This window comes from Diplotaxodon limnothrissa, linkage group LG8 (genome assembly GCF_057381915.1).
Source record: "Diplotaxodon limnothrissa isolate DT_005_m linkage group LG8, D_limnothrissa_male_GT1.1, whole genome shotgun sequence".
Lineage (NCBI taxonomy): Eukaryota > Metazoa > Chordata > Actinopteri > Cichliformes > Cichlidae > Diplotaxodon > Diplotaxodon limnothrissa.
In genome coordinates this window covers 13,919,846-13,932,729 of record NC_140603.1, presented here as the reverse complement: position 1 = coordinate 13,932,729, position 12,884 = coordinate 13,919,846, and the positions used below count along the sequence as shown (strand labels likewise).

General features: G+C 39.1%; 1 protein-coding gene across 1 annotated transcript; it reads left to right on the top strand.

Moving 5' to 3' along the window:
* Positions 1-5,348: 5,348 nt before the first annotated feature.
* LOC146626489 (glucagon receptor-like) lies at positions 5,349-11,950 on the top strand. The gene is made up of 14 exons (XM_085361809.1): positions 5,349-5,399; positions 5,934-6,017; positions 6,303-6,405; positions 6,525-6,635; positions 7,250-7,371; positions 8,539-8,645; positions 8,943-9,099; positions 9,359-9,518; positions 9,840-9,900; positions 9,980-10,049; positions 10,169-10,260; positions 10,364-10,502; positions 11,487-11,528; positions 11,879-11,950. The coding sequence occupies exons 1-14, from the start codon at positions 5,349-5,351 to the stop codon at positions 11,948-11,950; spliced, it is 1,371 nt and encodes a 456-aa protein (XP_085217935.1).
* The last annotated feature ends 934 nt before the right edge of the window (positions 11,951-12,884 follow it).

The following is a 12,884-nucleotide window of genomic DNA, read 5'->3' as shown; positions in this document are numbered from 1 at the left end:
AAAAACAAACAAAAAATCTCTCAACGCTTGTTAAGCCCAAATTTCAAAAAGACATAAACTGTAATGAATGTAGTTGTAAGGTAATGCTTTACTTTAAGGTGGACATTGGTGAGTTACACCAGTCAATCTAGCATTTCTGATCTGTTGGCACGTGGTGTTGAAGATAACATCTCCTGTAATGAAATATTCCTGCTTATGTATTCCTGCTTAATTAATCCATCCATCCATTCATTCTGGGATGACTGGATGGAGCCTATTCCAGCTGTCTTAGGGCGAGAGGCAGAGTACACCCTGGACAGGTCAGGCTGTGCCATCAATTACTGTAAATTTAAATGTTATGGTCATACAAAAGAGGGTTTATAGAGAATACTGTTAAATGTTCCATTTCTATGCCATATGTGGGAACAATTTCCAGAGTGTGATCACAGTGCTGTGTGGGCTCATTCACATTTTCAGAGAAACCAAGTGAGTCTAAAAATAGAATACATCCACTGTTAAGGCTCTTGCTTTCAGCATCTAGATGAATATTATAACTGTCCGCTGCTATTATTTTATCTAAACTGAGCACTAAACCAGCTAAAAAAGACTGAGAAATCAGATGAAAACTCTGAGTAAGGGCAGGTGGATGATAGATGACAACAAACTACAATCCTTTGCCAGTGAGGGACAGGTCTAACAGTCAGGCTGTCAAATGAAGGCTTTCTATAGCTGACAATGTATTTATATAACACATAATACAATTAATATACCCACACTTGAATGATTTGTGAAACTCATGATCTGATAAGAAAATAGAAGCCCTTATTTAAATGTTACTCTAACATTTAGAAGTACAAAGTGTAAAACTGATTATATATATTATATATAAGTTGTAAAGTTACTTACTCACTGATAAGTGACTACAGCTCAGAACACATGCTCATACAGAATTACTCATACCCTCACCAGGGATCTTACCACCCTTGGTGACCACAGAGCTTATCCATGCCTAAAAATAGCCCTGGTTCAATTTGTCAGAAACTTCAACATCTGCCAGCATTCAGAGTCCAATAAGGTACTGACCTTCACTGAAAGAGACAACCATCATGGCTACTGTGCAGCATGCTTTATGTGGGTTCAAAGTAAACTCTAAGGATAAGTATGTGTTGTTATACGGCAATAGAAAGCTTTGGTAAATTCATTATACATCCTGCGCAATGATAATATAATAAGCAGTAATGTTAAAAGAACAACAAAAAGCTATAAAGTGTTAGCATTTCATTTGTCTTGTCACATTCTAGCATAGCTCTGCAAAGTATGTCAGTATTGTGATTACCAGAGCCCGCTGCCCACAGCAGGCAAGACTAATAATAAATGTCACAATAAACAATAAACCTCTCCATTGTGGCAGGGAGCACATGTCAGGCACACACACAGGTGAGGAAATTTATTATGAAACCATAGAGAAGCGTCCTGCAACAACAACATCTGTAAACGCACAAGTGTCAAGACAAACAATAACCCCAAGTACATACAGAAGACTAGAGCCTATTCAAATGCATATGCATATTTTTACCAGGTTTAAAAAAACAAATTCACACAGCATTCAACAGTCAAGTACTGTTTTGTAGCAAAGATAGCACTGTGAAAGTTCTGCTTAATAATAATGTTAAACCGCTCAGCAGCAGCTCACAAAGGCCTGAAGGGTTACATTCATCTGGGTGCACAAATATAATACCCCAAATGTGACTCTGTGTTCAGAGGTTTAGGTAATAAATCAGTTCTCAATGAACGAGGTGCACTCAAAGTGCTCAAAATGTCTGTGAAGGTATTCATTAGAGGAAGATTTGTAAGTCTCTTCTGCTGGACTAAAACCATGTTTTTAATTACAAGGTTGAAACTAAACAATCTGATGAGGCCAACAAAGGGAAAATTATAACAGATTTTAGGGGGATGAAACTTATTAATACTAAGCAAACTGGTGGTTAACAAAGTAATGCTTTTTTACTATTGTGATAGTTAATCACATTAGCTAATAGCTCATTTTGAAAAAAAGCACCATTTATTTAAGTATTGGTTACTACTATGTAATGTGATTTGGCTTGTGTTAGAATTTAATTAAGTAACTAAAGCTTTTAAATAAATGGTTTGGCAAAAGCTCAATATTTGTTTGCAAAAATAAAGCAGAAAGCAGCATAACATGGCAATATTTCAACATTTCAAAATAAATAAAAAAAATCAAAATTTATTTATACAGCACATATTAAAACAACAGTGTTGACCGTAGTGCTTCACAGTCAGTAAAAGCATGAGACAATTAAAACAAACAATAGGTAACAACACAACAAGCTAGAACAGCCAACTAGTTAGAATCAAAAGCCAAAGTAAAAAGATAAGTTTTAAGACGTGATTTAAAAGACTGGATAGACTCGGCAGTACGAATATGAACAGGGAGGTTATTCCAGAGTCTAAGTGCCACGGTTGCAAAGGCCCGGTCACCTCTCGACTTCATTCGAGACCTAGGTTGTGCTAGGAGCCTGTGATTGGATCATCTAAGTGCTCTGTTGGGATTGTATAAGTGGAGTAGTTCAGAAAGATAGCTGGGCGCTAAATTATTCAGAATTTATAAGTGAACAAAAGAACATTTGTCCATCCAGTCCGAGACACGGTCAGTGACACCCTCAGCAGTTGTGAGTCACTATGGAAAAAATGTTTATTTTCTGACATCAACCAGTTGGAAAAAAATAAATCTCAGATTCTGGTTTGCTGGTGAGGGGCGGTATTGTACAAGTAGGGGAGGCATCATTGGGGCCACTGCCACCCCTGCCACTACTCTTGACACACCCCTGCTCCATGCTTCGATCTTAATCATCGAGCAAAATATGGACACAGAAATGTAATTACGTATGACTAAGACAATATACTACTCAAAAAGATTTGATAGTGTCACTTAATGTACATTTAATCAATGGATGCTTTGACAGCAAGAAAAGTAAAAAATTTCAAACAATTTGAGAAAAATAACATAGAGCTATATTCTAAAAATAACACCAAAGGAGAAATCGGTATTCAAAGGCAGATGGTGGGCAGGGCATCACGGATTACTCCGTGGAGCTTCAACTTGCAGTTTCTTCCACACACGCTCAGGACCAAACATCTCCACAGCCCACAGCGCATCTGAGAGCAGCGCAGTTCATTTCCAAAGGACGTAAAAGCTGTAAGTAAATACATGTTTTCTTTGTTTTCCATAACCTGTTAGAGCTGTTCCACAGATGTCCCCAAATACTGTTGTTATTTCTTTATATAAAAGGAAAGTGTTAGCACTCTGCAAAAATATGCTGCAGGACTCAATTAATTTATTTACTAACGTAGCGTCGCATTTTTAAGGGAATTTCCGAGGTTGAAAAATCGACAGATTTAAAAGAAAAAAAGAGAAAAAAACTAAAAAGTTAATTTTGCTTCAGTTTGCCTTGCCCTTTGTTTGTACCTTTTTTTCCAGCCATATTAAACGGCTCGCTTTTTGTTAACATTCAAGTTTTGTTCCCTGTTCCTTGGAGTCTGCATTTTGGGTCCTTTTTCAATTCATACAGTCTGCCCTCGCCAGACTGTGACACATTGTCTTTGCAAGTACAAAAAGTGTGATGTGCTTAAGACTTCACACCTTCATTCTCTTCTTGTTAAAATGCTTTGAGTTTCTTGCTCTTATAGTTTTATTCTATGTTAAAATGCATTAATCTTAATGGGAAGACCCCACAGCTACTGTGCATCCCTTCACAGCAGTCCTTTCAGTGAAACCACACAATATTAGAAGGTTAGTTTTCATCTGGTTTAATGAGCAGTTTAGGATAAACTTATTTTGGATTGGGGTTTAAAAAGCTGGAACAAGCATGTAGAGATCCCACACTTGGAAAGAAACATTTGTGAGGGAAATGCTGTGCAGTGTTTATCTTTGCAGTGCTGGAAGCAGACAGGTTTTTTTTTAAATAGTGGAGTCTGTCAGAGATGATTGCTGATATCAGGGCAGCGAGGATAGCTATGTCCCCTGAATGTTTTTTTTCTCCCTCCACTGTTTAGTTCAAATATTTTATTTTCTGTTAATCTTCTCAGATGCTCAGTTTGCCTAAGTTATACTTGATAAATAGCCAGCACATCTCACAGGATTATTACAGTTAAACTGCCATGCGTGGGAACAAACACCACTGAAATATATTTTAACTAACCAAAGAAAGAAAGAAATACAACACTGCTATTTTACTACACATGACCCCAGTTCAATGAGTATGTGCCTTCACCACTGGTTGAGTGGGGTGGGGTGGGGGGGGGCAAAGAGGTGTCGTGAGTCAAGACTGAGGTAACCATGGCCACACTTAGCAAGTCCCTGGCTCCAGTTGTTTACAAGAATCGCATTTCTGTCTTTGGATTTTTTTTTTATCACTACTTGAGTGACAGGCCAGAGGAAGCTCCACATGGGGCAGGTTAGAAAGAAACCAAGCCCCATGTGATGCTTCACGCTGCTGCAGGGAATGATTCAGAAATGCCGCCTGCCAGGAGACAGAAATCAGTGTTTTGGCAGCTTATTGGTACACAGTGGCAGGCTGCACTCAGCCTAAGGTGGACCTCCCACAGATGGTTGGGACATGGAGCCCCTGAGAGGCTTTTGCTAATAGTGGAGTTCCTGTGCAGTAGCACCAGTGGGTTAACCTTTAGCCATGTCACACAGCACAGAGGTAGAGAGGCGGGTATACTCTGGACAGGTCGCCAGTCAGCATTATTTTATTTAAGAAAGTCAAAAGAGGAAAAGCATTTTTTCCAAATTTTATTGTACAATTTAAACTGCTGTCTGGTCAAAGACTGATAATGAGATTTAAAAACAAAACAAAAAATACATACAGTATAAAAGTATATATATAAGTCTGATTTTAAATGAGTATGTGCACGGTGTTAACAATGAAGTAATCTTGTGATTGAGATTTTTTTTTCATTTTTATTACCTGCTAAAATGTTTGTTAGAGCTCTGATCTCTCTTAGTTTCAGCATTTTTCAGACTACCAGAACACATCTGCTCGACACATCTGTGAACAAGTATTTGTATTGGGAACAAAACCTCATTCTGCTGTAGGCAACTTCAGAGGACAAAAGTATTGACTGCTTTGAACTTCTGAGGTAGCTTCATTTCCCGGTGAAAAGGCCAAAATTAACTATCAAAGAACTACAACAAGATTGTTGAGCACTGATCCACAAACTATGAATCATGAGCTGACTGAGCTGCGAAAGGCCCTTAAAGCGAAACAGGCTGAGAATTTTCAGTTAAGCAGGACGCGTAAAGAGCTAAGCAAACCTTGCAAAGGCTGCTAGGTGAAAGAGCAGATATGTGCATCAACCTAGACAAGAACAAGGTGACAATCGGGAAACTCAGCAAGGTCTGAGGTCCCGAAAAGGAGGAACTCGATGAGCTGAGTGCAAAAAGGATGCGAATTATGCAAAAACACTTGAAATGAGCAAAATAGGAATTCATTAGACAAAGATGGAAATGTAAAAAATACAAAGAAGAAATTGTTGGAAGTCCAGAAAACACTTGAACACGAGAAGATCGAAGTGATGGAAGAGTGGGAGAGAGTGGAGATCTTGTTAGACCTCCCATGTGCAGCCCCATTTTTGTATTTTAGTACCATCAGAAACGATTAAACTTAAGAAAAATTGGTTGAATTAAACTGAATGAATTGAAAATGTCCAGGACTGCAGGACAAAGTCTGTGCTTTTAGAGCTGTAATAGCTCAGATCCATTTTGAGGTTACTGGAGTGCTTTAGAAAAGATATGGCCATTGAAGTTCAATTCATGAAAAATCACTCTCTCAAATGTTTTTACTCTGTGATCTTAACCACTTTCTAACAACTTCTAACAACTTCCATCCGTCACATATACTGTACTTCACTGCCTCCTCTCAATTTTGCAGATAAAGAAGAACAAGTCTGCAGCGATGGACCTTACTCACAACTTTATAGTGCTGACCTGCCTGCTGTTCCTCCACCCACTTAAGGTTAGCCAGTGAAAATAGACAAAGAGGATATCTACGGCTGTTTTTTTTATTATCTAACTTTGATACATCTCTTCAATTAATCCTCTTCATGAAACAAGCCGGTTTAGCTCTTCTGGTTTTAAGGTTATCCCCTGTTTTAGTAGTTTTCGTTCTGATTGGCTGCCCTTCATAAACAAAAGGTTTAAAGTGAAGGTCTGAGCCTGAGAGCGAGTAAATCATGATAGAGCCAGAGCTCTTCTTTGACATCATGTTCTGAATAGTGTTTTTATATGTATCTCATTACAGGTTGAAAAGGTGAGTGCTAAAGTTCTGGAGGAGACTTATCGAAAGTGGGTTCAGTACAAAGAAGACTGTTTCAACACGATAAGAAATGAGTCACTGCCTCAAAGTAAGCAACTGCGTGGTAGAGGAAATATGGCAATATGTGATGGAATAGCAAAGGAGTTATTGAAATGTTAAATCAAACCTGGGGTTTTCTCCTAAGTTTCTTTTTGTTTGGCCTTCCAGCGGGCTTGTTCTGTAACCGGACGTTTGACAGGTATGCCTGCTGGCCAGATACTCCTGCTGGTGTTATGATCAACATCTCATGCCCTTTCTACCTGCCCTGGTATGACAAAGGTAACAACAAAAAACTGTCTGTGTCTGTCAGTTTGTCCTTTTCCCCTTTCAGTAGCTGCCAGTCTCTTCTTATTACTGGTCAGTGAGATTTTGCTGTGGATAACCAATCTTACATTTAATTGTACATTTTGATCCTCACTGCTGACACTAAAATGAAAGTAAAGCATACACTAAGTGTTGGCAGTGAGAGCTTAACTAGAAAACAGGAGATGGTGCACATTCTGTCAGAGCTAAGCCAACTGCAAATAGAAGTTATGCTGATCATCTACAAACCAAATGTTTGGATGCTCTGTAAATAGTAAATATTTATGAGATATGCAAAATGATTTATATATCTCTGGATCATGTTCATATCTGGGTTCTTCTTCTTCTTCTTCTCCTTCTTCTTCTTCTTTCTGGAAGAGTTGCAGTGACTTCCAGGACAGAATGAACTATGGGTTTTTATATAGTAGCTTTAAGTCAGTTTTTTTTCCTGTGTTCATCAATCATGAACATTATGCATCTTTATGTCCTGTGAGCAGTGATTTAGCTTGCCTCTGCATGCTTGAGCCCCCAGTTTCCCTTAACTTGTACTAGGCAGGTGGTGACTGAAGGACTAACTGTGTTTCGTCCAGTGTCCCAGGGTGTTGTGCGTAGGCGATGTGGATACGATGGCCACTGGGAGAGAGAGGACAATGGACAGGTGTGGAGGGATATGACACAATGTGAGGAGGAAAAAGAGGTTGCGTCTCAGGAGGTATGGCTACAAAGTAGTTTTTTTTCTTTTGTTTTCCTCTGTGGGGAAACATAGTTTCTTTTGTTTAGTGCTTAGTGTGTGTTAAAACTGTGGTCCTTTCTTATCACACACAGGTCTCCATGAGTAAACAACTCAACTCATTCCTGACAATTTGCCTTGTGGAACAATAAAGTATCTATTTGTATGGCACTAAATCACAGCAACAGTCACCTCGAGGCTTGTTTTTATTAATAATATTAATAATAACACAGTTGTGTACAAGAGCGTAAGGGGTTACACAAGTTCTTTGTACAAACAAGAATACACCAAAGTCATAAATACCTTTACAAAATGCACATTAGCCACTGAAAAAACAGGAATATAAAAAAAAACATTCAGTGCTGGAAAAAACTAAAATGTGAAAAAACTGCATCTAAAAATTTTGTTTTTAAAACTTGGGTAAATGCAACCTATGACGACCTGCTAAACATGACACACTGCAACGTATCCTTTTCACAGTTTTGCCAAAAACTCAGTGAATTGGACCAATTTTGTAGACGGGCCGATAAAGTCAGACAGGAAACAAATACTTGAACTTATTGCTCCTAAAGGTGGTTCTACAAGCTACTCAATCACTCTGTGTACTTCATTTTTCACACATTGCTTCATTTTGGGTTAACGTTTGTGTAATAAATAAACACACAGTGTAAAATATCAGTGCTGCAGTCAACAAGTTTCAAAGGGCGAAACGTTTACTTTTTACGGTCTCCATTTCCATTTTATTTTGTACTTTTGAAAGTTTCTATAAAGCTTGAAGAGTAGCTGCTTGTACAAAAGTCCTTCACTCCCATTCAAACTACAACTTCAGCCACATTTCTTTCACCCTGCAAGAGTGTGAGTCACTGTGAAAGCTTCCCATGGCTCAAAAATAACCGGCAAATCATTCATTCAAAATAGCTCCATTAAGAAAATTATAAGCCTGCGGTGAAAAGAAGCCAGGACGGCTTGCTTCCAAGAGCACTGGTGTATTCAACTCGTCCTGATATGGTGAATGACAATCATCTGATAATGCCAAAAGTTTTTATCTGCAAACAAAGCAGAGGCCCTTCCTGATTTGGCTTTTGTTCACTCTTCACTTTAAGTAATTTTAGTTTTTTAGTTAATAAAAGTGAAAATTTGTCTTTACAGCTGTGGTTCAAACAGTTAATGGTGAGCTTCAGGATGCTGTACACCGTTGGCTATTCCTTGTCCCTCTTCACGCTTATAACAGCTCTCATCATTCTTCTAAGCTTTAGGTAAGCTCTGTGATAGATGTGGAAATCTTGTTTTTCACTATACTGTCAAACAAAACTCCACAAAACATAAAAAGTTTGTAAAAAGTCTGATCATCAGATCATCACATAACATGCTGAAACTTTTATTTCCTTACTCAGTGACCGCTGCTAAGATCCGTAATCCAAGATTCTAAAAGCACAATAGTTGTAAATTATGTTCCTTGGTGAATCAGATCATTTTTTTAAAAGCGCCAGAATCCACAGCATGTTTTTAAATCCAGGCAATTTGAAATTGTATTACTCTGTGTTCCTTGGCAGGAAACTGCATTGCACCAGAAACTACATTCACGCTAACCTCTTCCTGTCCTTCATCCTGCGAGCTGTAGCGGTCATTGTTAAAGACACAATGTTGGAACATCACTGGGGAAGAGAAATCATGAAGCCGACTGATGTGAGTGAGATGCTCAGTCATCAGGTACGTCTCGAAATTTACTGCTAATTATTTGCTTAGATTATTTGGCAATAGATCAGTGTGTAGGACGTACTGCTTTGATGCTAGTGCATTCAGGTAATTACGTAAAGCATGTTTAAAGACCACTCCCATGGAAATGGGTGGCTAATTTGCAAACTATTTTATGAAAAATAGCAAGTTTTAGAAATTTTACAAGTGCCATGCAAAGACCTTTGATATGCAATTTGTATTTTTTATGGGGGTTTTTTCCAATTTCTTTTAGGCTGCTGTTGGTTGCAGGATAGCACAGGTGATCATGCAGTACTGTGTCCTGGCCAATCATTATTGGTTCTTCGGAGAGGCTATTTATCTGTACTCAGTGCTTATTGCTTCAGTCTTCATTGACAGCAACAAATACCTACTTTACATCTATCTCGGTTGGGGTGAGTTCCATCTCTTCGTAAAAAAAAGAATCATACATTCAAGGGGTTAAATCTGCTTTTTGTCAAAGAACACTTTATCTTGACAGTACTTTAAGCTGACATGTTGCAGAACAATAGAAATGTGTCACCACGACGCCTCTGCTCCTCTTTAGCGCTGCCTTTACTCTAGCACTCAAAGGACAAAGCACGCTCTGCATCAGCAGGAGAGCTTTTATAATATGGATACCATGGAACAATACACACAGCATGCTATTTGATTCTTAAACTTATTCTTGAAACCTGCAGTACTGAACCCGGTGATCTCTGATGCTTTCACATTAGGAACTCCACTGTTGTTCGTTGTTCCCTGGGTGGTGGCGAAGATGTTGAAAGAAAACAAAGAGTAAGTGTGCAGACGTGTCCTCATGTGACAGATCATTGTGGAGAAGGGGTGGTGACATCTATCTACCTTTTTTTCTTAGGTGTTGGGCTGTCAATGAGAACATGAACTACTGGTGGATTATTCGTTTCCCGGTTCTTTTAGCTTCACTTGTAAGATGATTTCTGCAAATAGTCCCAAAAGTCTGCATTTATATTGCATGGCTCATAATACTTTGCATGATATACATCTGAATAAATAACAATACATATTATGATTTTCTGATCAACAGATAAATTTTCTGATTTTCATGAAGATCCTGAAGGTCATATTTTCCAAATTGCGAGCCAGCAACCCAACTCATTACACCGATTACAAACTTCGGCAAGTTTTCTCAGCATTTGTTTAGTGAGCTGGATCAGAGATAGACAGATCATAGTTCTGCAGTGGGACAAGTTACCTATCTGTTTTATTTGCATTTTTTTAGGCTCGCCAAGGCAACTCTTACCCTCATTCCTCTGTTTGGAATTCATGAGGTGATTTTCGTCTTTGCTACAGATGAGCAGACGACAGGCGTTCTGCGCTACATCAAAGTGTTCTTCACACTTTTTATCAGTTCCTTTCAGGTAGGCAAGAACTTGTGAGTGACCGCTGGTTTTGCAGGCACACTGATCAGATATGACGTTAAAACCAAGTGCGTGATACTTCCTCCTCTGATGATCAGGCTTCCCTAGATGCTTGAGTGGAGTTTTTTTATGGTGTGACAGGACGCTTTGTTCACCTCAGAAAGGCGCCTCCGTGTCGTGGTCCTGAGTCTTTGGCCCAGGTTTTTGAGTTTGTTTGGACTTTTGAGATGGTTATGTTTAGTTGTTATGTTTGTTGATGTTCTTTGAGTTTTAGTTATCTTCTACTTTTGGCTACTGCTCTATTTCATGTATGTTCCCTTTTTCATGTCCAGTCTGTGTTTTGTCTCCCAGGTCTGTCATGTATTTCCATGTCTGTTTATCCCCTGTCCTAATGTCAAGCTCACATCCTTGTGAGTCTTACTGTGTATGTCACTTCCTGTTTTACTTTGACTGTTCCTCGTCTCATGTGCATTATGTTCAGTTTTGCTTCCTGTTTAATTAGTTGGATTCCAGCTGTCTTTCCACCTGTTGCCCATCCTCTTGTTATTCTGTGTATTTAAGCCCTCAGTCTCCCTTGCTTTCTTGTCATGTTGACATCGTACTTCTTCTCATGTTGTGTGTGAGTCAGTCAGTCAGTCAGTCAGACAGGAGCATTAGTGGTTCAGTTAGTTTACTCCAGCTGTGCTCTGTGTTAAAGCTGAGTTTTGAGTTAAGCCTGCATTTTGAGTCCTCTCTCTGCCACACAGCATTACATGAGAAGTCAGGGAGTACACTGGTGCTGAGGGGCCAAAGCTGTGACAACGTGATCATTGTAATTCTGAACACATGTCAGAGACTTCAACGTTGTGGCTGATCAATTTATGTGTGTCACTGGGGGGGGGGGAAGAAAAGTAAAGCTGCCTAGATGTGATCTAATTGATTCATTGAGCAAAGAACATCTTGCTCAAACTAAACTGGACTATTTTTATGAACTGGTGTCTCCAGGGATTTCTGGTGGCTGTGCTCTACTGCTTTGGCAATAAAGAGGTTTGTTGTTTCATTTCTTTCTCAGAAGGTGCTAATAACTATTAGCTATAAGTGATTTTGTAAATAACAGACAAAATACTTAAACCATAAGTTTAAAAGTGTATATTTTTAATGTTGAGACGTTGTTCTTAGGGCTGATGGGACAACATCACAATTAAAAAACAGGCATTATTGTTTCTGTATTCTTTTATTTTTTTACTCTAAATGTTCTGTTGCAGGATTTGCATCCTTAACAGTCTAATTTTAATGACATCACAACAAATGGGCTTTAAGTTTACGTCTAAACTGCCGGAAGCTTTATGAAAAAGAACATTAATTCTTAAATAAGTTATCATCCTCTTTGGGTGCAGGTGCAGGCAGAGCTAAAGAGGAAGGTGGGCAGGTGGAGAATGGCGACAGAGACTGTATGCTGTGGACAGTGACTAGCTGTGCTGGATCCTCGAGAAGACAATTTTTCCATTGCCACAGTGCCACAGCGCAATGGATCCTTTGTGTCAGCAAGTCAACCGGTGCCTGATTGTTCCCTGAGTCCTGGTAGTGCACGCATTTTGAGGCGTCAGCAGCCACCAACCTCTCCACAACCACATGCTTCTTTACAGCACTTTCCATCAGAGTTAGAGAAAGACAACATCCAAAGCCATGTGGATCAGGATGCGATTGGATTGGACAAGTCACAGGGAATGCAGGTGTCCTTCCTGTGGAGGACACCTGCATTCCCTGTGGAGCTACTCCCACATGTTGTGAATACAGATTCAGACTGAATACAGCCTTGCGTTCATTGTACATTTCATTTTCGGTGAATAGTAAATGAACTGGTACTTATATAACACTTGAACAGTAAATATTACAAGCTTCATTCACCCACTCACTGACACATTCATACAGCACGTTCTAAATATCACTTGGATGGCGGCATCAGGAGCAATGTGGGGTTCGGTATTTTGCACCTACTGTTAGATAATCCACTAAACCTCCTGAGTCCCAGCTGGACACTACTTAGTGTAGTTTGTATGTTTAAAACTGTGAATATGAGGATGCACTTTGTAAAAACCGGTGACAGTGATGAGTTAAAACATGAGATATCACATGAGAAATGAGTGTTATAAGCAGGATAAGGATTACATGGATATTTGTTTTTACTGACACTTTTAATGTGTGAATAAAGCGGCTCTACTAAAAAGTTTATACATCAGCCAAGCAAATAGATTTGTTTATGGGTTGATGAGACCTTTCTTCTTCTTTTGGTTGCTTTAGTTGTCGCCATAGCAGATCATCAGCCTTCATCTCACCCTGTCCCTACCATCCTCCTCTGTCACACCAACCTTCTACATGTCCTCCTTCACTCCATCTATAACC